At 54.2% G+C, this 25,864-nt stretch overlaps 1 protein-coding gene and 1 long non-coding RNA gene across 13 annotated transcripts in view; one reads left to right on the forward strand and one right to left on the reverse strand.

Moving 5' to 3' along the window:
• GRK5 (G protein-coupled receptor kinase 5) overlaps positions 1–11,144 on the forward strand; it is a 251,111-nt gene extending 239,967 nt beyond the window's left edge. For 4 of the 8 annotated variants that reach the window (XM_054521377.2, XM_054521378.2, XM_054521379.2 and 1 more), the window contains 4 exons: positions 3,749–3,886; positions 8,194–8,331; positions 8,671–8,802; positions 10,321–11,144. In XM_054521377.2, the coding sequence (XP_054377352.1) occupies positions 3,749–3,886; positions 8,194–8,331; positions 8,671–8,802; positions 10,321–10,446 (534 nt within the window). In that variant the 3' untranslated portion in view covers positions 10,447–11,144. 8 annotated transcript variants of the gene reach the window in all.
• A 2,054-nt stretch (positions 11,145–13,198) lies between these two features.
• Positions 13,199–25,230, reverse strand: LOC129048367 (uncharacterized). Of its 5 annotated transcripts, XR_008510663.2 has the most exons (8): positions 24,667–24,925; positions 23,410–23,717; positions 23,194–23,306; positions 22,655–22,782; positions 21,648–21,835; positions 15,515–15,736; positions 14,873–15,254; positions 13,199–14,653 (listed from the first exon to the last, which is right to left on the reverse strand). It is a non-coding gene; the product is annotated as an uncharacterized LOC129048367 (long non-coding RNA). The 5 variants fall into 5 exon arrangements; XR_008510665.2 differs by lacking the exon at positions 24,667–24,925 and having other exon boundaries at positions 13,199–13,809; positions 14,577–14,653; positions 23,194–24,581; XR_010141633.1 differs by lacking the exon at positions 24,667–24,925 and having other exon boundaries at positions 15,515–15,589; positions 23,410–24,019.
• Positions 25,231–25,864: the final 634 nt, after the last annotated feature.

The raw sequence follows: 25,864 nt of genomic DNA on the forward strand, positions 1-25,864 counted from the left end.
GTGAGGTCAGACCCAACCAAAAGCCGGGTGGGCGGAGCCAGATGTGGGGACTGGAAGCCAGATAAAGGAATGACAGGAGCCATTGGAAGTGGGGGATATGGGAGTGAAGTCTGCCTGTGCACCCCTGCCCCTGGGCCCCCCCCATGCTGGCCCTCAGGCCCTTCTCTGGGAACCAGGACTAGTGGCTGGCTTTATGGGGAGATGGCCACTTCCTGCTCCTGCCTGGCTCTCAGCCCCCAAGTCCAGCCCATGCCCCCTTGGGGCCCTCCTCCTTATGGTCCCCAGCACAGCTGTGCTGGCACCCACACTGCAAGCAGCTGCCCTCTAATGCCAGTCTCATAGGGACAGGAGGGGCCGGAGCACCCAGCTCCACACTTGCCAGCCCACAGACTTCCTCTCCGCTCCCTGGAGCCCCATATACCCGGAGCCACAGGTGGGCAGGCCGAGCCTGGGAGGGGGGAACCACACTTCCCACCCCTCTACATCTGCAGGGACTTTGGGGGCAGATTCAGCGTGTGCATTGACAACCCAGGCAACTCCCGGAGTTTAGGAAGCAGCAAGCCCGGGAGTTGATTAAAAGTCGCAATGCTTCTGCTCAGGAAGACCTGAGATCTGCACCGCAAGCGGCCCCAGGAGGGTCTGGCTCGGCTCCTCACCCCGGAGGCCCCTCTCCTGCAGCCAAACACCTCTGCTCAGCCCCTTCCTGTCACCAACCTCATCCTCACATCACAGAGCTGTGGGAAGAAGGCCTGTGTGTACAGCAGACCCACACCCTAACCCCACAGCTGTTGGCCCACCGTGCAGCTGGGGCCTCAGAGAAAGCCACATGGTCATTGCAGCCAGGGCTAGGGTGAGGGGACTGGAGGAGCAGTGCAGCACTGGGCGGGTAAATGGAAACGTGGGTGTGAGCCATACTTGGCTGTCTCATCGGGAGATATCTGTCAGGTGCAACAAAACTAGACAAGGGAAAGAAGAGGTCAGACAGCCGTGGGCAGAGCATCACCAAACGTCCCAGGTCAGAGCCAGGCAATCAGAGAAGCAGATCTTGAGAGATCTCAGCAGGGATATGGGACGTACTAAGAGGATGACGAGGCGGAGAGGGCCCCAGTCTCACCCCCAGACCCCAGACACCCACCTTGGCCCCTGGCTTTGGGGCTGGGATCTCCTGCTGCAGCCTGGACCAGGGCTCTGCTGTCCCTCTTCTGCCCCCTGGTGGACACTGAGAGAAAGCCTGCTGCTCCCGGAGGACCTGTCCCGTGGGTACAAAACCACTGTCCTCTGGAAGCCTCTGGCCTTGCTGCGGCTTCCCTTACATATGATCTTGGGTCTTGGGAGTCTAGTCTTAGGCCTCCCTCACGCCCTTGACTGCAGCATCTCCGGCATCCAGGCCTGCCTTGTGCCCTCCAGCTGGCGGGAGCTCAGGACACTGCAGAGCCTGACTTGCCAGGAGACCTCGCAGGCCCTGGGTTCACAGGGCTATTTCTAGGCTCTGGTGGCTCCAGCCCTGCCTGCCTAAGAGGGTCCCTCCACAATCAGTGAGGAAGCCGGTCTCTGGCCCCCAGGTCTGTCCCCCATTCTACCTTAGCAGCCGCAGAACCCGCTCCCCCTCCTCTTGGAGCCCAGAAATTCACACATCTCCCCTGAGCCCAGTCCATTGGCTGAGACCTCAGCCTCCATCTTCCCCAAACCCCTGCTCAGTCCCAGCACTGGGCCTTAGCCCCACTCCAGCTCCCTCTTGCCCTTCAGCCATCTTGGTCTCACTTGTCCTTCCAGCCCATCTGTACTCCTCCTCCAGGAAGCCTGCTCTGCCTGCCCCACCCATCCCAGCTCACACCTCTTCCTCTCACTTCTCCTGGTATCCACCTGATAGCATGGTTGCAAACTCTTTACCTGACGATGTGGCTGCAAACCGTTGACCGGATGTCAGGGTTTCAAATGGCAGCATATAGGCAGGTGTTTTGTTCAACCTGCACACGGTTTTTCAAAAGAAGTAAATGGTAGGTTCATTGCCAAGATTTAAAAATGAGGAGATTTCATATAATAGCCTGGATTTTCTGGCTTCTCTTGAAAAGCAGAAGTCCCAGGCCCTGGCTGCCATCCCACCTGGCAGGAGCTGACACATAGCCTGGTCCGGCCCACCTAGCCCACCCCTCGCCTTTCTTATCGTCATTTGTGCCACCTTCCTGGCCAGCCGCTGCAGCCACTGCAGAAGGAGACTTGCCTCTGAGGGACTGCTTAGAACAGTGCAGCACCTGGGCCCAGCCCAGCCCAGCCCAATGCCTTGAGCCTTTGTTGAACAGTGAAGCCCCCAGAGAGAGAAGCAGAGGCATGAGCGCCAGACCCTGAGCCACCAGCCTGGCGGTCCATGGGGGCATTAGAGGGCAATGCTGTGAGCGACTGAGCTCTCTGCTTAGTCCTTTCAAGGGTGGAACCTGGTGCTGGGCCTGATGCCACCTTCGATTCCTTTGTTTGGGGGGCAGCCCCCTCCAGACCCTGAGCCCCAGGAGGCCGATCTGGCTGCTTACTCTCCCTGGCATCCCCAGCCGGCGCAGCGCCTGCCCCACAGGGACCAGCAGGAAGTGTACATGGGATGAATATGAGCAAAGCGCACGGGGCACTGGGAAAAGACAAGGCTGGGCCCCTACCCCATGCAGGCTGCTCCTCTGGATTTTAGCCTCAAAGCAGACACTTAGTAGACACCAACTGCGTACAGCTGCAGCGCTTAGTAAGGTAGAGGAGAAGAGAGAATCACGAGGCTGGGGCACTGGGAGTGCAGGTCAGGGGCCAGGGCCCTGCGGTCGTGTGGCTGGCCATGGCTAGTCAAGGCCCCCTGCGCGGGTCCAGCCCTCTGGCCTCATTCATAGCCTCATCCCATCTCACCTGGGTGTCTGCCCCCAAAGACTCTTCCTCTCCTAGTAACCTTCCTGCCTCATGGTTCTGATGAAGACACTCTCCTACCTCAACCATCCCTGGCTCCTTCTACCTCCAGATGAAAATCCCGCCACCTGACCTGGCCTTCAGGATCCTCCATCATCTCTCCCTGACCAGCCCCCTCCTCCTGACCCATCTCTGCACCCTCCTCCCGCTCTCTAAGTCAAACGTGTTTTGGGTGTTCCCCAGACACACCCTGCACGTCCTGCCACTCTGCTTTGCTGGTGCAGTTCCCTCTACCTGTATACCTCTTCCCCATGCAGCTCCCTGACCTCCAGCTGGCAGCCAGTCATGCCCCCTCCCCCCGGGGAGCCCAATCTGTATCACCTTGATGCGTCCTCTGAGCATGATTAGCCCCCCATGAGTCTGAGCACTCCTAGAGGCCAAGTCCCTCCGCAGTGCCTTCTCTGTCAGGAAGGGGCTTGCACCCAGGAGGTACAACTCTGCAAATTAGCTGAGTATGTGCATGAGAGAGAGCTATTGATGCAGTCCTTGCCTTTTGTTGCTTACCCTACACAGAGGAGGTGACAGTGACTCGACACCCATTAATAAGTACCCACCATAACCCAGGAATGAGGTCTGTAATCCTGGGAGAAACAAGATTCCTGCTCTCCTGTCCCCTCAGGCATCTAGCCAGGCTGTGAATGTGTGAGCACAGGTGCACGCCAAGACTCAGAGGCAGCCCTGAAGCAAGACCTTTGCAGGGTGGGGCAGCGTGTCTTGGGTTCCTAGGCATGGTGCAGACACTGTGGAGGCAGGAGGTCCGGGCAGGAGGAGAGGCCCAGGGGACCTGGCTTCATGGGGCTGTCTGTTTCAGCTGCTCACCAAAGATGCAAAGCAGAGGCTGGGCTGCCAGGAGGAGGGGGCTGCAGAGGTCAAGAGACACCCCTTCTTCAGGAACATGAACTTCAAGCGCTTAGAAGCCGGGATGTTGGACCCTCCCTTCGTTCCAGACGTGAGTAGCCTCCCCCTGCCCCCAGCAGCTCCCTTCGCAGGGTACCCAGGGCTGCCCCCCAGTGCTGCCTCACAGTGAGCTGGTGCAGAGTGTGGGGCACATCGTGTCTTTGTGGGGACCAGAGTCCCCTCCCGGCCACTCCTTGCCTAAGCTGCAGATGAACTTCGTGCCAGGCAGTGCGGAAGAGGCGTGTCCCAGGGAGCCCACATTGGCTGTCCAGAGACTTGGGCACTTTCCCAGGTCTGGGGGTCCTGGACAGATTCCTTCTAAGCGTCAGTTTCCTCCCTGTCCAATGAAGCCAGTAACACTCATGCCTCCCACCTGCCTGGGAGATCTGAGGGTGAAATGAGAACTGAATGGGGAATGCTTTCAAGAGCATTGACGGCCACCACATTCAGTTCATCTTGACCAGCATGCATGCATTGAGCACCTACTGTTGACGCCAGGTTCTGGGCCAGGCAGAAACATAAGAGGCCCCTCCCCCAGCAGCTCACATTGCAGGGAGTTGCATCTTCCCAGGAGGTCCCCACGTCCCCAAGTCGGTGTGTGAGGCAAGATTCCAGCTGAGGTAGAATTGTCCTTGAAAGTCCCCTACATGGTCTGTAAATCATGAGCTCTCAGCTGGATCAGAGGCCCAAGAGAGGCAGACCAGGCAGAGGCTGGGTGATCTGCGTGGGATACGTGCTGTGATTCCGGGGCCTGCTCTGTTTAAAGTCAGGGAGTCAGAAGCCAGGAAGGCCTGCCGTGCTTTGGCTCCTGCCACGCTCCCGCAGATGACCCCTTGCCGGCAGTGGGGACTGGGCCAGGGACTGTGGAGGCCGTGGGAGCGGCAGAGTGCTGCAGGCGAATGACTGCATCTCCAGAGAGCTCATAGGCACATCTCTTCCCAGTCCCGTGTCCAGTGGCTTTGCGTCGGTAGCTTACAGTAGATCCCGGTGGTAGCGTCTGCACAGCAGCAATTTGCAAATGCTACAAATCAGGGCCTCGGTGTCCCCCTCCCCCAGAACCAGTGGTTATCACTTACCAGTACGGCCCTGAGTGGAGGCGGGTGGGCACCATCCTTGGAACTCTAGCACCCCCTGTAGGTGGGGATCCCCTGGTCCTCTGGGACAGCAGCTGGCTTGGGAAGCTGTTGGGTGCGGATCAGTGTCCATGGCAACCACACCACAGACCCCGTCCGGCCAAGGATGGCATCAGTGTGATGGGTAATCAGGGAATGCTTTTTGGAGAAACACGGGGGCCACTGAGAATATAAAGAGTAGGCCGGGCATGGTGGCTCATGCCTCTAATCCCAGCACTTGGGAAGCCTGAGGCAGTCGGGTTAGGAGTTCGAGACCAGCCTGGCCAATGTGGTGAAACCCCATCTCTACTAAAATACAAAAATTAACCGGGCGTGGTGGCACATACCTATAATCCCAGCTACTTGGGAGGCTGAGGCGGGAGAATCACTTGAACCCAGGAGGCAGAGGTTGCAGTGAGCTGAGATTATACCACTGCACTCCAGCCTGGGCGACAGAGCGAGACTGCATCGCAAAAAATAAAAAGTGAAAGTCACTGAATGCTACAAACTCAATCTGCAGATGAGCTTGAGCAGGCAGGGGGAGGATGGTAATCACAGCATTGCTCTCGACCCTGGCTGCCTGGCAAACCGCCTGGGGAGCATGAACAACACTCGCCTTGGATGCAGTCCCCAGGGAGTCTGGGGTAAGACTTGGGCTTCGGGAGTTTTGAAACCTCCCCAGCTGATTCTAGCATAGAGCCAGGGTTGAGAGTCACTATTATGGGAAGTGCCACGTGCAAGCAGTGTGTTGTTTATTTGTTGTTTGTTTTTAGTGTCAAGGGCTTTGGGAGTGGCCACTCCTTGGTGTTCCAGGAAGCCACATAGTGTTGAGTGCATGAACATCACGGTTGTGCCATTGGGCTGATGTCCGAAATTGGAGAGGATGTGGGCACCCAGACTGGGGGTGTGGCAAAGGTTTGGAACCCGGGTGGCCATCCTTGTGGCCTCTGGGCTACCTGTTGCTATGGTGATGGGCTGAGATTAGTCATGGCATTGGAACTATTCCTCTACCTTCCAGCACACTCCAGGTCCCATGCCAGGCCCCAAGGGAGATCCCATGGCGCACAAAACGGTTGGTGGTTTCCAGTCTGAAGAGGAGCAGGGGTGTCAGCAAAACCCCTTAAATAGAAGTAGAAATACGAGTCACAAGAGAAAAGAACAGGCAGCCTCCGGGAAGATCGGAGAGTAGCGGGGCCTCTGCGTGCACCCAGGCATGGCTGGAGAAAAGCGCTCCGGGCCCCGGAAGCAGCGTGTGGAAGGAGGCGGCTCTGAGGGTCAGGGCGACCGACTGTCCTGCTTTGCCTGGGACTGTCCTGCTTTTAGCACTGAAAGTCTTGTGTCCTGGGGAGACAGGGACAGTTGGTCACCCTGGGAGTGACTCTGGCCACTTCGAATCAGGGCATTAGGAGGATGAGGTAGCAGAGCCCCGCAAAGCGCACAGCCTGACAAGGTGCACAGAGCAGCCCACCGGTGCCCTCCTGCCTGGCTGTGTACCCTGTGGCCCAGGGCCTCTGTTCCTGGCATCCGAGGCCTCAGGTGAGCAAAGGTTGCAGGCCCTGGAGTGCGAAGCCGCTGTGAGCTGGGGACTTTGCCTTTTCCCCACTGGCCCTCCCCAGGCTGCACGCCAGCCCCCCACAGTCATCCCTGCCAGCCCCCCACAGTCATCCCTGCCAGCCCCCCACAGTCATCCCTGCCAGCCCCCCACAGTCGTCCCTGCCAGCCCCCCACAGTCGTCCCTGCCAGCCCCCCACACCTGTCCCCACACCACTGTTGGGGCTGCTGCCACATTCTTAAACCACGAGCGCTGTTAGTGACGTCATCTTTTTCACTTCCATTGACTCTTTTTTTAAAACTAAAAATCAACATATTTTAAAAGGAAACCTTTCCAAGGAAATAATAGCCATGAAAGAGGGGTTTGGGTGTGCCAGGTAACTTTCTGTTCCATTACAGATTTTTTAAATACATTCATTTGTTAACATTCCTCTGCAAGCCACCCAGGGCCAGCTTCGTGAGCTTGACTTGGGCACCCCCTAGGGCACCCTGGGTCCCCACACCTGGCTCAGTGTCCTCTGTTGCCATCTTAAAATTCTAAATGTGGAACATGGACCCTGCGTTTTCATTCTGCGCTTGCCGTGTGAATGATGTGGTCTTGCTTCCAGCTAAAAGTCCGCTGAGTTCCACGGTGGCATGCACCCCGGGCTTTGGGAACTAGAGAAGGGTCGCAGCTGTGCAACTGGACACCCCTGCCCGCACCCCTGCTTCCGCCCACATGCACTTGGGCCCATGGTTTGCTCTGCTGGGGACAGCATGGCCTTGAGCCTTGAGCTGGAGACCAGAGCAGACTGGAGGGGAGAGTCCCAGAAAGTGCCGAGCCCTGAGACCATTGCTAGAACCTTCCTGGCATGGCGGAGCCCACGCTGAGCCGGTGCACTGATTCACAACCTTCAAATTAGCCAAATGTCAGGAGACTATAAGCAGGAGGTAGCCTCTACCCTCCAGTGACAGATGTGTCACCAGGTCTGGGGATCCCTTCGCACCCCACCTGGGGCTGTCTCTATAAAGGCCTCATCTCCAGAGCCTCTGGGAAGCCTCCCCGCACCAACCTTGAACTCTTAGAGGGCAGGGTCCACCCAGGTTCATCTCTGCCCTGGCATAGAGCAGGCCTTCAGTGCACAGCTGAGGGACGAGTAAGGTAAAAGATATGCCCACCATAATAATACCAGCTCCCAGTTATGGGCGCCAGGCTCGGTGGCCAGCACTGACAGCAGCCCCGTTGCCCAGGTGTCTCATTGTCCCCATTTTGCTGGTAAGGAAACAGGACATAGGCCTCAGGGGATATGAGACTTCCCCAAAGTTCCTAAGCCCCACAGCTGGGACTTCAGCCAGAGAGTGATGGCAGGAAGGAGCCCTGGGCTGGGCACCCAGGTGCCCCGAGCTCCTGTGTCACCCCAGCCAGGGTCCCCTTCATGGATCTGAGAGAGGGCTGCACTGTCATCTGGAAGGGTTGCAAAAAAACCCACAGGCCATCATCTGAGGTGGACAGGAAGCCCAGCCAAGCCACTGGGGCCGACCCCTCCCCTGGACTCACCTGCTCCTGAGCCACACACCCTCCAGGCACTACCCACAGCAGTTCTAGGGGTGGGTCCTGGGAAGACTCCCCTCTGCTCCCCAAAACCCCAAGGCCTGGCTCGGGGCCACTGGAGCCGCAGGCAGGACACATGTGTGACCGGCTCTGTGCCCCCGGCAGCCCCGCGCCGTGTACTGTAAGGACGTGCTGGACATTGAGCAGTTCTCCACTGTGAAGGGCGTCAATCTGGACCACACAGATGACGACTTCTACTCCAAGTTCTCCACGGGCTCTGTGTCCATCCCGTGGCAAAATGAGGTGAGCGGGGCAGGCCACTTGCTTTGGTCTGGCTAGGAGGGAGGGACTGACGGGGGGAAGGAGGCATCGGGAATATGAGTTTGGCGGCGGGAGGATGAGCGCTTGGTTTCTGTTTTCTCCATGAAGGCAGCACACAAAAGCTGTCAGTGGCCAAGTAGGGAGCTGTCGCCACCACGGGCCAGTCATTGACGGGGAGCCTCACCCAGCCCCCGAGACCTGGAGGGCGTGTGGCTCAGGGGCAGGTGAGGCCAGGGGAGGGGACAGCCCCAGTGGCTTTGCTGCTGGGCTTCCTGACTGCCCCAGTTGACGGCCTGTGTTTTGTTTTCACGGCCCCTCCAGATGATAGAAACAGAATGCTTTAAGGAGCTGAACGTGTTTGGACCTAATGGTACCCTCTCGCCAGATCTGAACAGAAATCACCCTCCGGAACCGCCAAAGAAAGGGCTGCTCCAGAGAATCTTCAAGCGTCAGGTGAGACACCCATGCCTGGCCAGTCCTGGAGTCAGCCCCAAGACCCCTGGCTCACTTCCATGGGAAATGAGAAGACCCTTGGGGGGCTCAGAAGTCTGGGGCAGTAGCAGCTTGGAAAGGCAACTGATTATGTCCAAGGCCCCTGATACCCACTGCAGCTGATGGGATCCCCAGGGAGAAGGGCAGGGCCAGCCCAAATTCACCCTCCCTCTAGGTTTCTCCGCCTTGACACTGTTGGCATCTGGGGCCAGTTAATTCCTTGTCACGGTGCTGTCCTGTGCATCACAAGATTTGGGGCAGCAAGTTTGGCCTCCACCCACCAGATGCAGCAACACCCCATCCCCCAGTCGTGAGAGCCCATAAAGGAGCCAGACATTGCTGAATGTCCTTAGGGGCACGGTCACCCCTGATTGAGAGCCACTGCCCTCTCTGGCCCTTATGAAACCTCAGTCATGTAAAGACTGAACATCATAAGCCCAGGGAGAACTGGGGGTAGAAGCTGACCCCGCAGAACCTTCCGGCTCCTGGGATGGCCCCCATCCAATGCTGTGCCCTCTAGCTGGCAGCCAGAGGAGACAGGGCCCTTGGGAAATGACAGTCAGAGCCTGGCCCTGGGTAAGGGTTGGTGTGGGCCAATGGAGGAAATGCCGGGGAACGGCCCCCACCTCACCCCGCACCATGAAGGTGGCCATCATACACCCCGTCTTGGCCTGGCCCTTGAGGAAGCAGTGGCCCAGTGTGCCCATCCTGGAGCCTGGGAGGCTCCCTCACCTAGTTCTGCCCCTTCCTCCTCCCCACAAAGAGCCAGCTCCAGGATGGGCACACTCAGCCAGTGATAATATAAAAATATAACGCTTCAATGCTTCCATCAAGTAAAACGGAAGTTCCAGAAAGAACGACCTCTCCCTCCCGTGATGGCCAGGCATGCTAAGAACACCCTGGGTCCTAGAAAAAGAAATTACCATGGAGTCTCACAGACCCGGCTTCAAACCCAGCCCTGACACTTCTTGGTTATGTGGCAACTTACGGAACCTCTCCCGCCTCAGTTTGCCTGCCTGAAACATCAGGATAGAAATGCCCATTGCCTAGAGCCATGGGTGGCGGCCCTTAGCACTGTGCGGGCACCAGCACCTGTGAAGCAAACGCTTCTTGCCTCCCTCCTCCTCCCCTCTGCAACATGAAGGGCCCAGCACCCACGGGATGCAGAGGGAAGGCCTGAGCAATGGGAACGACCGCCCATCTCTCCCAGGCCGGCCCTCGCTAGAGCCCTTTGCATATGAGGCCCCATTGTATCCTCCCAGCCACCCTGTGCGGAAGCTGCTCTTCTCCCGTGTTACAGGAGAGGAAACTGGGAGATGGAATTGCATGCCCAAGGCCACTCTGCGAGGGAGGGGAAGACTGAGAATTCCAGCCCAGGCAGTGTAACCCCAGGCCTGCAGGCTTAACCAAGGTGGATATTATAGGAGGGGCCGCCTCCACCCTGATTGGAGGTTCTGTTAATTCCATTGCTCTTCCCAGGTACCTGTGCCTCCAGGGGTGGCCCTTGTACCTGGCTCTGAGGGGAGACTGCAAAAGTCAATAAAAAGCAAGGGTTGGAGCTGGCGGAGGCAGCCCCTGACCCATCCCCAGGGCTCCCAGGACTGACTTCTGTTCTCTCCACCCCGTCTCCCCCAACCCCAACCCCAGCATCAGAACAATTCCAAGAGTTCGCCCAGCTCCAAGACCAGTTTTAACCACCACATAAACTCAAACCATGTCAGCTCGAACTCCACCGGAAGCAGCTAGTTTCGGCTCTGGCCTCAAAGTCCGCAGTGGAACCAGCCCAGACCCTTCTCCTTAGAAGCGGAAGTAGTGGAGCCCCTGCTCTGGTGGGGCTGCCAGGGGAGCCCCCTGGGAGCCGGGGAAGGAGGCCGTCCATCCCGTTGACGTAGAACCTCGAGGTTTCTCAAAGAAATTTCCACTCAGGTCTGTTTTCTGAGGCGGCCCCCGCCGGGGTGGATTGGATTTGTCTTTGGTGAACATTGCAATAGAAATCCAATTGGATACGACAACTTGCACGTATTTTAATAGCGTCATAACTAGAACTGAATTTTGTCTTTATGATTTTTAAAGAAAAGTTTTGTAAATTTCTCTACTGTCTCAGTTTACATTTTGTATATTTGTATTTAAATGAAAGTGAGACTTTGAGGATGTATATTTTCTGTGCAGCCACTGTTAAGCCATGTGTTCCAAGGCATTTTAGCGGGGAGGGGGTTACCAAAAAAAAAAAATGTGACTCAAGACTTCCAGAGCCTCAGATGAGAAAATGTCTTTATTAAATGTAGAAAGTGATCCACACTTCACCTTTGAAGGATTGGTTGTATTTACCCACATCTATCCCTGGAGCCATTTCCTCACATTGGTGTCACCCTTCTGTCGGCTTGGAACAATCTGAATTAAATGTTCCAGACACATGTGGGACTTCTCCCTCCCAGCCAGAATGTCCTCTCCTGGGGCCCTCGGAGTCGCCTAGGCTGAGCCCTTCTCCTCGAGGGGCACGCCGAGCCACCGTTGTACCCACCTCTGTCTGCTCTTCCTTCAGGAAGGTGGCTGGCGCGCGGATCTAGATGTTTGCAGCCTGGTGGGCAATGGGCCTCTTTCCTTCTAAGCAGGTCCTGACTGCTAAAGCCAGTCATTTTCAAGAGGTTTGCATTGGGGGATTTTTGCTCTATTTTTAACAGAAGCATAGGATCGTAAAGATTTGTCATGAAACCCCAAGTGTCCCAAAGCCTCCGGGCCCACGGGAGCATCGGGAAGTGAGGCAGTGCGCTCATCCTGACGGAGCAGCGTCGTGTCTGTAGTGGGGAGGGAGGCTGGCCCAGGGGCCCGGCATGTTCCTGAAGCGTTCACAGGGTTTCGAGACCTTCACAGCCCCATCAATGTGCTGGCCCATGTGGCATGGATGGGGCAGTCTTTCCGGGCAAACGAGGGGCCCAAGGAGAGACCAAGCCACCAAAGAGCTGAAGACAAAGTCATTGTTCCTTCCCCAGGAAGGTGGGGCAGAGGCAAGATCTGTCGGACATTTCAAAGTCTCAGGCAGGAGCTCCCAGAGGACTTGGTGGCTTTGCCAGCCCAGGGGCCTCTGAAGGCAGCCCCCGCACCCTTGTAGCAGGGCTGTCCCTCCCCAGGGAGCAGCTGGCCACCTCCTCCTGCCTCGATGAAGTGACCAGGGGCCAATCTGCTCCCCCCTCCCGTCCAGGACAGGGTGAACATTTGACCTCACTGTCCCCTGCCCGGCTGAGTCCCTGGTGTCTGACTCTGCCACCCAGCAGCTGCCAGGGTCTCTCACCATATGGACCCTGCCCTAGCTGCACCTGCACCTCCTGTCAATAGTGCAGACCCGCAGGTTCCACCCCAAACCACAGAATGGGAATGCTTGGGAGCCCACCCCTGCTGTGGGCTCTCAGCGGGGCTTTGGGGGTGATCACCCCAAACACATTTCTCTGTGTGACGCAGGCAGAATTGGAGCACGAGCCGTGGGGAGGACAGTCATGAGCACACCAGCTGTGAGGCCCGGTTTCCGTGCCTTACCCCCGGACTCTACCCCTGGGTCCTGGGGCGTGCTGCTAAAAGGGTCCTGGCCTTTGGGACTGATCATTTTGAGGCCCTTTTACAAAGAAATGGGGGAGAAGAAATAGCTGGGCTTCCCTCAAATCTTTTTAATATGCAGTATTTTTTTTGTTCAAGACCAGCTCTTGTTTTATGAGGCTCCTTCCATTACCTTTCTTGGGCTGAATGCAAAACAAATACAGCCATATTCAAGTCTTCCAAGGAAGTAGAAAACTCTTTGAATGGTATCTTAAGATCCTTAAGCTCTTGCTGAACTTCCTTTTTCAATGAAAAGAAGGACCATCATCCTAGGACGGTCACCAGCCCAAGCCACCACCCCAGCCACCCATCCAGGAGGTTGGTTCCTTTTGCCCAGTTCATAGCAGCTCAGTCCTTACCAAATGGATTCTTGGTGTTGGAAAGCAGCCTCTTTTTATTCCTGAAAGGCAATGCCCTGTCCGTTTGCAGTAGAGAATCTCCAGGGAGCAAGAAAGATGACAGAAGTGTGGCTGCCATGTTTCTAGGTCATGAGAGCTCTGGCAGTACTGTCACAAGGCCTGCACGTGGATTCTATGATAACTTGAGTCTTCCATCATGTTTGCCACCAGCCCTCCCTGAGTGCCCAGAGGAGATGGGGGCAGAGTCACTTGGCATACTAAAGCCTCCTGTTCCTTCTGGCTCATGCATTGCTTTGTGGTAAGAGAAAGGAAGTCTTTAGAACAGCACCTGGGAATCAGCCCTTCTCCCTACTGAGTCCCCAGTCCTGTCCCTTCCCCGACTCGCTCCTCCTCTAACCTTGGTTTCTATAGCCGCATTTTTTTTTTTTTTTTGAGACAAGATCTCGTTGTGTTGCCCAGGCTGAAGTGCAGTGGCATGATCCTGGCTCACTGCAGCCTCAAACTCCTGAGCCCAAGCTATCCTCCTGCCTCAGCTTCCAAGGTAGCTGGGATCATAGGCATGCACCACCATACTCAGCTAATTTTTAAGATTTTTTGTAGAGACGGGGGTCTCACCATGTTGCCCAGGCTGGCCTCGAACTCCTGATCCCAAGCTATCCTCCTGCCTCAGCCTCCCAAAGTGCTGAGGTTATAGGTGTGAGCCACTGTCCCTGGCCTATACAGTCATTTTTTAAAAGATATTTTAAAATTAAAAGCAAACAACACTGTCCACCCATCCACCTGTCCAGGATAAGACATATTTGGATGGTGAACGGATTTACTCTCTTTAATACATTTGAGCGCTTCACAGAAGAGTCTTTCTGCTCCAGGCATGACATTTTTTTCACCAGACATTCACTGACTTCGTGACTTTGAGGTGAGACATGGGATCTCTTAGAAGCGTCTCTGCAACTGCATTTCAGGAGATGAGCTGCTGTCCCTGGTGGATAGAGGTGGTCTCTGCCATGGTCACCGTGATGCCCTATAAGTGTTTATTGAGTGCCTTGGGGGGCACCCAGAATACGACCCAAAATAGCAAGAAGACCCAGTCCCCGCCTTGCGGAGGGTGCACTCGCACGCCACAGCAACCCATTCTCTCCTCTTCCTTGGCTGGGAACCCAGGGCTCTAGGGCTGCTCGCTGCTGCTGTGGCCTGCGCGGCCACGGGAGGCTTCCTGAAAGGCATTGCTCGGAGGGGCGGGGGCGGGGAGGCCTAGCCTGCCCACAGACACAGCTGTGAGGCCGGGTCATACACATACCAGCAAGCAGCTGCCGAGACAAATGGTGGTGGGAAGTCCTGGGGACACACACAGCCTTTGCATGGACAGTAGGATCAGAGTAGGATCAGTAGGATCAAGTAGGACAGTAGGATCAGTAGGATCAAGTAGGATCAGAGCCCAGGTGAGCCCCTGAGGATACCGAGGCCTTCCCTTCCTGAAGCCGGCAAGTCTCCATGCCTCTCCCAGGAGCCTGGCCCCGCTGCAGAAATCCCTCCTCTTCCTCCACACCCTGTCCTTTCCCCAAAGGCTTGGGTTATCAGTTCCAGCTACCCATCGACTTTCCCACTGAGCCGCTGCCCTCAAAACGGAGGGGGCACCGCAGCCTCCTTGAGCCTGGCATCCCAGGCCTTGCCAAAGGGGATGGTGGCATCCTGGATAATCGGAAATCTCTGAGAAGAAGAGGAAACGCCTGAGTGACACTCAGCTGTCCTCTGGGGTCCCCTGGTGTGCATGCACGTCCTCCTGAATACCTGTACTTCCAAGAGGTGGTCTCCCGTTTTCATAACCCAACACTCTGAGATAGCATCTTCGAACTTTTTAGCCCCAGCTGTGGGAAGATAGTGAGTATGAAGTCTGTGCATTTGGAAGTGACATCGCTGTGTGGATTATGAACACAGAGAGCTGCCATCTTCCTGATCACAATAGGCCACGATTGCAAAGCCGCCTCTCCCAGAGACCCCTTCTGCGCCTGCCCTCCCCACCCACCACCCAGTGTTGAAGCTCAGCGTGTGCAAGTCAGACCCTGCACAGGCCGGGGGTGTCTCACCTGGCCTAAACGTAAAGGCTTGTGCCGGAGACAGTGATTGAAAACATTTGAAAAGCCAGCTCTCCCCGGCAGAGAAAGACGCTTCCCCTGAAGTGGAGTCTAGATGTCTTTCCCTAGTCCATCAAGAAGTCATTTTTGTAACAGTCCCTAAGCGAGTGTTCTCAATTAGAAGAGTTTAGTGGCTGTTGGTGTTGTTAAAATAATAATAATCCTTCTAGCATCCAAAGCTTTCTAATTTTTTTCAGGGAGATTTGGACATTAATGAATGGAAACTTCCATGGTGGCGGTCACTCCTGAAGGCAGCGGCTTCTGTTCTCCCGCTGCTCTAACTCTGTGTGTTCCGTCTACCGTGTCACAGTGCCGCTGGATCTAGATGGAGCCACTGTTGTTGTTTTTAAAAGAGAAATAAATTCCTTAATGGAAGTAGCATGGCATCGGCATCTCTCTCCTGCTGCTGAGCTCTTGTTCTGTTTCTTCCGCATACGACAGCTGTCCCCAAGATGCCTGTGGCCTTTGGGTTAACCCTTTCCTAAGGTTGACAGTGGAACCCACCCAAACCCGGCCCCCACACTGACCACCCCCGAACTACCCACAGATGGCCCAGCTCCAGTGGGCAGGGCCCAAAAAAACCTGAATTCTTACCAGGCCGTCGGCTTCCGATCTCAAACCCAGCAGATGGTTCTAGAAGTGCTCTGGCCACTTGGCACCAAGGAGGAGCTGGGTGACAAGGGCTCGAGTCAGTGCCAGCACCATGACACCAAACGGCGCATTTGCAGGTCCCACCTGCCCGGTCTTATACAGAAGAGGCGGGCTCTGCAGAGGGAGCCGTTCTGGCTGTCCAGGCTTCGCCATGCCAGGCACATGCTGAAACGTGAGGTAGCCAGTGAGGCACAGCGGCCCTTGCACCTCGGAACCGGGATTCCTGATCTGGGACCCAAGACCTCTTCTGTCTCCCTCTACCTGCTTGCCTTAGCTGTTAGAATGAGCAGGGCTTACTCTGAGATGTCTATTTTAAAAATAAAGGTAAAAATAAATTTAAAAAATAAATAAATAAATAGAATGAGCAGGGCTGGGACTCAGCCAACACCCTACTGGTGGTATGACCTTAAACAGGCCACTCTGAGCCTCGGTGTCTTCATCTGTAAATGGGATCACACCTCTGTGATGGGGCTGCTGGAGGATTCAGTGGGAACTCATGTGCCACCCAGCACAGAGGTCTTGGCTTTGAGCAGGGTCCTGGCCTTGACCTCACACCCATTCACACCCAGCCCTGCTTGGAGCCACACTCCAGCCAGGCCTGGAGCCTGGGGAAGAATCTGCTTACTGGGGGACCCTGTGGAATTGGACAGAGAGAAAGAGGGGCTGGCTGGCAATGAGGGTGGGATGAGGGAAGGGCTCTCCCAGGATGGAAGAGTGGAGGGAACTCATGGCTGAGGATTTGCCAACCATGCGGGAAGGCTTCAAGGGCAGAAGACGCAGGGGTGGGGCAGGAAATGCTCTGATCTCAGAACAGGGACGGGGAGGACCTCCCCACAGGGCCCAGCTCTCTCTCTGGGGCTTTCACCACTCCAGAAACTCCACTGTCCGAGCCAGCCTCCAGGCAGACAGAAGCTGCCGTCTCTCCTGGTACAGATAGGGTGTCAGCGGGAGAAACTCCAGCCCCACGGCTCCGGCCCCCCTCACCATTTACACTGCCCTGCCCAGCAGCTTTGGCCCCTTCCCAGGCAGATGGGGTGGGCTGGGCAGGAGGAGTACCCACCTCTTACCTCCTCCACACCTTTCAGGCCTGTGCCCATCCCGTCCATGCCAGACAACCGTGGATTCGGTAAGGGAACCAAAACAGCCTCCATCTAACTCATTTTCAGGAAAGGCTCAAAGCCAGCATCCCCGGGCCCCAGAGAGCTCCAGGCCACAACCCCTCTGGGAGGCAGTCCTTAAGGCTGTTAGGATCCACCTGCCATCCCCAGAGACCGCGAAGAGGAGGGAGAGCTGGGGCCCTGGGAACAGACACTTGAGCCACAGCATGGCAGGGCTCCTGGTACCACTTTGCCCAGCAGTTTGCCAAGCCAAACATTGCCCAGGCCTGGGCCAGTTGTCATGGGGCCTTGGCTTGGCTGTCTTGGGGGAGAGAGCAGGAAAAGCCCATTCAGCAGGCCATGGGGTGAGATCTAGAGTTTGCGCTCTAGGGGCGTCAACTACTGGCAGGGAAACCAGAAGGCGCAGAAGGCTTGAGGCAGCACCTCTCACGCTTCAGGAGTTCTGACTCATTTGGCATCTTGATAAATTAGAATCTGATTCGGCAGGTCTGGGGTAGGGGACAGCCCGCACTTCTGAGTGCTCCTGGGTGAAGCCACTGGTCCTCAGACAACACTTTGAGCAGAAAGGCCTTAGAAAGCCCCAAACCTGGCTGGGCACCATTTCTCACGCCTAATCCCAGCACTTTGGGAGACCGAGGTGGGCAGATCACCTGAGGTCAGGAGTTTGGGACAAGCCTGGCCAACATAGTGGAATCCCGACTCTACTAAAACTACAAAAATTAGCTGGGTGTGGTGACATGTACCTGCAATCCCAGCTACTTGGGAAGCTGAGGCAGGAGAATCCCTTGAACCCTGGAGGCGGAGATTGCAGTGAGCCGAGATTGCACCACTGCATTCTAGCCTGGGTGACAGAATGAGACTCTGTCCCCCCAAAAAAAAAAAAAAAGAAAGAAAGCCCCAAACCGGAATGGCAGGCTGGGTCTATAGTCAAACCAGGTCCTGCGTTCTATGGTACAGAAGTTTTATTAATACTCACCAACATTTGCCCTGCCCTTGAGGGCAACTGATACCAGTAGTTTTCAAAGTCTGACACCCTCACCCCTACAGGCCGCAGCAGCAGCCCTGTGAACTTCTGAAAGATCCAGGTTCCTGCTTCCCGTGCCAAGCCTATTGAGTTAGGAGTCTGGGTGGGACCTATGAACAGGACCCCCAGGTGACTGGGATGCACACTCCACTTTGAGGCCCACTGGTTTATAAAGCGCTTTCATCTCATTGAGAACCCTTAGGGCAAAGCAGCCACTGGTCGCCCTGCTGACGGCTTTTCAGAGTCACAGAGGGCTGAAGAGGGTGAGGCTCTTACCTGCAAATGGAAGCAGGTGGGTACAATTGGCTACCACTGTTCTTAAACAAAAGGAAAGAGGATACGACATAGAATCCTACTGTCGTATTTTTAATGAAAAGATAAACCAAAAAAAGGAAAAAAGTTACCTACAGGGAGAGGGAAGCTGCCAGGAGAGGAGAGTGGGAGACAGATATAAAAGCCAGTCTGCTCAGAAATGTGCCCTGTCTTGTAGATTTGACTTTGCAAGCACACGTCAAATAAAACACAAATCCAGACTCAGTGGGGAGAGACCTATTTGAGAGATTTTTGCAAGGGAGGAAAGGGGCTACTGCAACAGGGGCTGGGATGGAGAGCACTGCAAAACAGAGAAGCCTTTACCATGCCATCTGCAAGGGTCTTAAGGGTTAGGTGAAAAGATCTCTTTTGTAGAAAGAACAAGGCTAGAAAGAGCCAGGTGTGGAAAGGGGGATGAAACGGTGATGTAATCAGATAAATAGATCAGAAAATGTCACCCTGAGGCAGCCTCTGCTCTGGAGGGGCTGCCTGCAGGCTCAGGCTGAGAGTTGGTCAAAGTTCAGAGTCCAGGAAGAAGGAGTGAAACTTACCCAAGTCTGGCTAGCAAGCATTTTGTTTCCATGGATCAGTGGGAACAGGCCATTCAGCTAATCAATTATGAGGCAAAGATTGGGAATTTGGAGGGTCTGTGTCTGGCCTTTCATAGATAAATAACGGGGACATCCCTCGGCCTTATGGAAGTCTGATGTGGTTGGCTGTGTCCCCACCCAAATCTTGAATTGTAATTCCCATAATTCCCACATGTTGTGGGAGGGACCCAGTGGGAGGTAATTGAATCATGGGGGTGGGTCTTCCCCGTGCTGTTCTAGTGATAGTGAATAAGTCTCATGAGATCTGATGGTTTTATAAAGGGGAGTTCTGCTGCACACTCTCTTGCCTGCCACCATGTAAGATGTGCCTTTGCTCCTCCTTGCCTTCCACCATGGTTGTGAGGCCTCCCCAGCTATGTGGAACTGTGAGTCTATTGAACCTCTTTCCTTTACAAATTACCCAGTCTCAGGTATGTCTTTATTAGCAATGTGAGAACAGACTAATACAAAGTCATATGGGGAAAGGTGGTTTTTTGCAGCATGTTGTTTTCCTGGAAAAAAGTGTGAGGAGAATCTCTTGTTTTGGCTTTTTGTTGTCGTTTTGTTTTATGAGACAGGGTCTTACTCTGTCACCCAGGCTGAAGTGCAGTGGTGCAATCATGGCTCACTGCAGCCTCTAACTCCTGGGCTCAAGCAATCTTTCCACTTCAGCCTCCAGAGTAGCTAGGATTACAGGTGTGTGCAACCACACCCGGCTAACTTTTTAAAATTTTTTGCATAACTGGGATCTCATTATGTTACGCAGGCTGGTCTTGAACTCCTGGCCTCAAGGGATCCTCCTGCCTCAGTCTCCAAAGTGCTGAGATTACAGATTGAGCCACTGCACCTGGCAGGGGGAATTCCTTTAATCTTCACTGTTTTCCAGGAGCACCGGGCTCAAGTAAAACTCAATATTGTCATATGTAAATGTTTTTGATAATTGTAAAACAAAACTAAAAATTTTTTATAGCAGCCCCTATAAACCAAAAGACAAATGGAACAAACAAATCTGTTCATATGCAGGTGGTGGTATAATCACACAGAGACCATCCCCAAGTGACTTTAAGGCACAGAAATGTGACTGTAGGTTCCCAAAGAGGGGCATGCCCTAAAGACAAAAAGAGTTGCCAAAAAAATCTTAAGCCATTTTCACTAAACATATTGTCAGTAATAACGTGGATGTTATTATTCCTCAACTAATATATATTGTAGGGCAAAACATCTAATTCTGTTAATGTAATTAAGAGCAAAGATTTTTCAATGTAAGAAAAAATAAAAAAAAATATCAAAGAAGAAAAGCCTTTTAATCCAACCCAAAATAAGCTTTCTCTTTATAAAACAGGCATCCATGAGAACTTTGGCTCCTTAAGACAACACCATTGACTCCTCACGAGTGTTCAGGACTCTTTCCTGGCCACGGGAGATGGAGGAGTACTGGACTTTGATGACAGGGGAGGTTCCTTCCAGTTCCAACAGTCTGCCAGACTTCTGCAGCTCGTTCTGTCTTTGCCTCCCACTTTGCCTCCCTTTTATTTTCTCTTTGATATAAGAATTGCCATTTCAGCCAGGCACAGTGGCTCACACCTGTAATCCCAGCACTTTGGGAGACCGAGGTGGGCAGATCATGAGGTCAGGAGTTTGAGACCAGCTTCACCAACATGGTGAAACCCCATCTGTACTAAAAATACAAAAATTAGCGGGGCGTGATGGCGCACACCTGTCGTGCCTATAATCCCAGCTACTTAGGAGGCTGAGGCAGGAGAATCTCTTGAACCTGGGAGGCAGAGGTTGCAGTGAGCTGAGATGGCACCACTGCACTCCAGCCTGGGCGACAGAGCAAGATTCCATCACAAAAAAAAAAAAAAAAAAAAAGAATTGCCATTTCTAAAAATAATAAATGAAGGGATGAATGAAGGGTGAAAAATACCAGGGGTACCATTTACATTGTACTCTAGTACTCCTCGGAGTTATGCTATTCAGATGTTCTAGGATGGATAGATGGTTGAATGGATGGGTAGAAGCAAGGAATAAAGGAGGGAAGGAATGTAGGAGACGAAGGAAGGAAGGGAAGAGAAGGAGGAAGGAAGGAAGGAAGGAAGGAAAAGGAAAGGAAGATCCATGAGTATGAATGAATAGATGGTTAGATGGATGGAAGCAAGGGTGGGTAGATGGTAGATGGGTGGATGGGTAAAAAGGTGGGTAAGTGGGTAGATGGCTTGGATGAGTGGATAGAAGGAAGGAAAGGTGGGTGGGTGGATGGATGGATAGATGAATGGATGGATGGATGGTTAAATGGATGGAAGGAAGAGTGGGTGGTGGATGAATGGATGGATGGGTGGGTGGATGGATGGATGGATATATAAAAAGATGAATAGGTGGGTAGATGGATGGATGTGTGGATGGATAGATGAATAGATGGATGAATGGATGGCTCGATGGACAGATGGATAGAAGAAAGGAAAAGTGGATGAATGGTTGGATGGGTGGCCATGGTCCTATGAACAAGTTATGCTCTATATACAGACCCAGTGGAGGATATGCTTCTGCAAAGGAGCACCTGTGCAGAGCAGACCTTCCCCAGAGAATGTCCAAACTTTTGCCTGGTATCTTGTATTTATGCAGGTGGCACTTGGCCCAGCAGAATCAGGTATGGAGGGTGGTTATTTAACCAAGGTCTACAGCTCTTGATATGGCAGCCCCTAGCCTTCAAGCACTTCTGTGTGGCAGTGCCCAATGCAATGATGTGGGACAGAGTGCACATTCTGAACTCTATGTAGAAGGGTTGGGTCAATGCTGGTCACCATAGTGACTCCATTTCTGTCCTTAAGGATCTGGTAAAGACACTCAGGATGGAACAGGGTTTCATTACTCCTTCTGGATAACTACAGTGAGTAAGAGAGAAGTAAGAGAGAAGTATTAGAATTAAGTCTGAAGTCCCCTCAGGGCACCAGAGAACCCTGGCAGGAGATTTTGTCCCCAGCCCGCAGCAGAAAGGAGAGGAGCTTAGTGCTCAACTCCCCACAGAGACTCACCTGCACACCTGTATGCCATCCAGACCTGGCTCAGGGGAGGGGATGCTGTCAGGAGAAGGTTCCAGCCAGGTGACCCCATGACCTAGCCGCCAGCTCTGCTCCTACTACCACTTGTGGACCCCCCAAGGCAGCAGCTGGCTCTCCACCCAGCTCCAGACACAGACTGGTCCCTGAGTGAGAATCCGTTTCTGTGAAGGAGAAAGCGTTAAGTGGGCCATGCCCTCACCCCTTCCTCTTAGCCTGGGCATCCCGAGGCTCCCACAAGCTCGCTGCAGGCATGCACTTGAGGCTGGTGTGTTTCCCTGGGAGCAAACCTCCTCCTTCCTGTGAGGTCCTTCAAAGCACTGAGAAGTCCCACCCAGTCTCATGGGGACCCACTGGGGATGTTTTTTGCTTTTTCTAAGAGAAGCCAAATGTTTCCTTTAATGGAGAACTACCATAAAAAACTTCTCTTAAAAATGCTTGTTTTTCTGAGTTATCAGAATTAACCCAGAAAGAGGTGACAAACGGGTTAGGTCCATTAGCCACTCAGAGGAACTAAGTAATTTGCAAGAGAACTAACAGCCTGGGTGTCCTCAGTGTTCCTGGGCCAGGCCAGCTTCCCCGGCAGGCAGAGGTACGCTGTCATCAGGAGGCATGAGCAGTTTGCTGCTGAGTCAGGCCCTGTGGTCTGCTTGTTGGGGAAACCACCCACCCCAACATCCACCCTGCCCAGCAAGCCTGGCCGTGGCCATGGTCCTGCCAGCGGGTGCTGCCACTCTTTGCTCACATGTGACTCACAGCTCCCGTAACACAATAAGAGCTTTCCAAGGCACAGCCAGGGCACCAAGCTAGGTACGGGCTGCAAGCATTTCCTTTTGCAATTAATAAACAAGAACTAGCATTTATAAACAGTCAACATCTACCCAAGTCTCACTATCTTCACAAACAACGCTCCATAAACTGAGGCTCTGAGGGGCTCTGTGTCTTGTCCAAGTTGACTAAGCAAATGAGAGGCTGAAACTCACAGTTGTCTCCGGAGTCCCTGCTCTTTCTTCTCTGCGTTGCCAGCTTCCTTTCTTCAGCTGGGAGAACAGCCATCAACCCAGCCGGCATCCCCAGCTCTCTGGGCCTTACAGTGGATGGAATGTTCCTTCTGTAAAATAGGGAGCCAGTGGGCAGCTGGACCGACCTGGGTTCCCAGGTTTTTTTGTTTCATTTATTTATTTATTTATTTTTGAGACGGAGTTTCGCTCTTGTCGCCAAGGCTGGAGTGCAATGGCGCGATCTTGGCTCACTGCAATCTCCACCTCCTGGGTTCAAGTGATTCTCCTGCCTCAGTCTCCCAAGTAGCTGAGATTACAGGTGGCTCCCACCATGCCTGGCTAATTTTTGTGTTTTCAATAGAGATGGGATTTTGCCATGTTGGTCAGGCTGGTCTCAAACTCCTGACCTCAAGTGATCCACCTGTCTCGGCCTCCCAAAATGCTGGGATTACAGGCATGAGCCACCGTGCCCAGCCTGGGCTCCCAATTTTAACTGAGCATCAGACTCAGCTAAGCCTTACCTTCTCCAGGTGTGCTCTTCAGACCAGCAGCCTCTCCTGGGGGACTTGTCAGGTGGTGGACCCTCAGGCCCCGCTGAGACCTTCTGAATCAGGATCTGCCATTTAACTAGATCCTGCCCCAAAGCACATTCAACATTTAGATTCTCAGGTCCTACCCCAGGGAGTTCAAGGTGGCCCAGAAACCAACCACACTCCCAAGGCAGCCCAGAAACCGACCAGCAGCGGGGCTTTGGCTGAAACTTTCCTGCTGGACGCCATCCTCCTGGGCTCCTTGGGGAAAGCCCAGGGATGGGTGGCTAGAGTTCCAGTTGTTACTACATGGTGCCTGGATTGGGAGGAGAGTGGCTCCTTTGCCTCTGCTTGGATGAGCTCGACTGTTTCAGCTTTATGGAGTATTCTTTGGAAGTTGTAGGCGACCATTCTCCTGCCATTGAGGTCTCTGTCAGGCAGGTTGCTGCCTGCCCTGCCGTCAGTCCTAGAGCGGTTCTGTCTTCACTGAGTCTCTTCATCGTGAATGCAATGAGCTTCAGAGAAAAGGAAATGTATTGGAGTTTCACTTGGAACTCTAGGGCAGGGAGTGGCCTCACAGGCTGGTGAGAACTGACCGACCCTCTTTCTCATCTCTTGGGTCCACGGCGATGGATAGGCCTCTTGAGTTTCTCCATTGTCCTGCATCTGCGAATGGCTTTCCCTGCTTCCCAGCACACACAATGGCCCCTCATCTCCCCCCGGCCCCCAGCTCCCAAGTTCACATCCTCTGGCCCAATCTGGGAAAGTGCCCCTCAGACCACCATGGAGCCAGCCACGGCCAGCAGGGCAGGGTGGGCTGGGCACTCACCCTGGGACAGCAGGCACATCTCAGGAGAGTGAGGGGGCTGCACACAGATGGGGAAGCCACGAAGACTCCCGGGATAGCAGGGACGAGGGGTGCCCCCCAACTCGCCTCAGTCAGAGGCAGGCAGAGAACGGCAGATCTGACTGCTCCCTGCCTTCCCCACACGCCCTCGCAGGGGAGGCAGGCCAGCTAGCACGCCTATGTGTGGGCTGAGTAAACAAGACAGACACGGTCCCAAGACCACTGGCTTGTATATGGCAAAAGTCAGTCCTGGTACCCAAGGCAGAGCCTGGAAGGGAGTAAGAGAGGAGGGAACAGAGTAAGGGGGGAGGGACCAGAGCGAGGGAAGAGGGACCAGAGCGAGGGAGGAGGGACCAGAGCGAGGGGGGAGGGACCAGAGCGAGGGAGGAGGGACCAGAGCGAGGGGGGAGGGACCAGAGCGAGGGGGGAGGGAACAGAGTGAGGGAGGAGGGACCAGAGTGAGGGAGGAGGGGCCAAAGCGAGGGGAGAGGGAACAGAGCGAGGGGAGAGGGAACAGAGCGAGGGAGGAGGGACGGACCGGCTGGGGGAGCACAGGGTGTGCTTCATGGTTTCAAGCCAGGGCCCAGGTTCTCAACCCTGCTGCTCACCACAGTCACCTGAAGAATTTGCAGAACTAGGGCTGGTGGCGGCCCTGGTGGACACCATTAAGTCAGAACATCTAGGGGTGGGCTCAGCTGCAGTGTCTCAGTCTCAGTGCCTCTGCTGTAAAATGGGGACAATAACAGCCCTCCAACAAGGTTGTCGTGGGGATTTAATGAGGTGACCTGGCAGGAGCGCTTCACCAGGGGCCTGGAGGTGGTAAGTGCCAAGAAACAGTGGCCGTGTTCCTGTGGTCTCGAGTGATGTTACAACTACCTGGCAAGGTGGGCAGTGGCACCCACTATGGACATGGGCACGCTGACCTGGTTGCTAAACTGACTCACCCAAGGCCACACACGGAGGAAGCTGCAGCGCGAGGTTGTGGACCCAGTGCCCTCTGACTGTGGAGTGTGACTGAGTTGACTGTCCACACTGCTGCCTCGGTCTCCCAAAGTGCTGGGATTATAGGCATGAGCCACCACACCCGGCCATTTTAAATGTTTTATTAATGTACTGTATGCCGGTATGATATAGGTCAAAGAGTGTTACAAACTACCTTTCCCCACCTGCCAGTCCTGCCCTCCAGCCCTGCTAACACCTGGATTTTAAAGTTCTGGCCTCCGGAACTGTGAGGTCATAAGCAGGTTTTGTTTTAAGCCACTGAGCTTGTGCTAATCTGTTACAGCAGCCACAGGAAACTAATACAACATCCCTTTTTAAAAAAAAAAGAAAAGAAAATTTATTTTATAAGCTCAACACTTTATAAGTCCTCAGATTTCCCTTGTTTATTTCCCTTTGGGCTTTGTGGGTTGTCAGTAAAATTCCATTGGAAAACCCTGCCAGCCTCCTTGAAGCCAAAAGAAACACAGAAGCAGGAGCCAGCTTTGCCCACGCTTGGCCAGGGAGAAGAAAGATCGGGGCCGGCAAGGGGCTGAGGGCGGGGCGCCTTGAGCCAAGAGATCAGGTTAAGACCAGGCTCTGCAACCAACAGGTGCTATGACCTTAGAAAAGTTATTTACATTCCCTGGAACTAGATCTCTTCATCTGTAAAATTCATTCAACATTCACTCCACAAATGGCTTATGAAGCTCTTTCCTACATGCCAGACGCTGTTCCTGGTCCCAGAGATACAACGATGCACGTATGAGGCAAAAGTCCCCGCTCTCATGGAGCATATATTGTACGGGGGGAGGGGAGAAAACAAACAAGACATGT

This window comes from Pongo abelii, chromosome 8 (genome assembly GCF_028885655.2).
Source record: "Pongo abelii isolate AG06213 chromosome 8, NHGRI_mPonAbe1-v2.0_pri, whole genome shotgun sequence".
NCBI lineage: Eukaryota > Metazoa > Chordata > Mammalia > Primates > Hominidae > Pongo > Pongo abelii.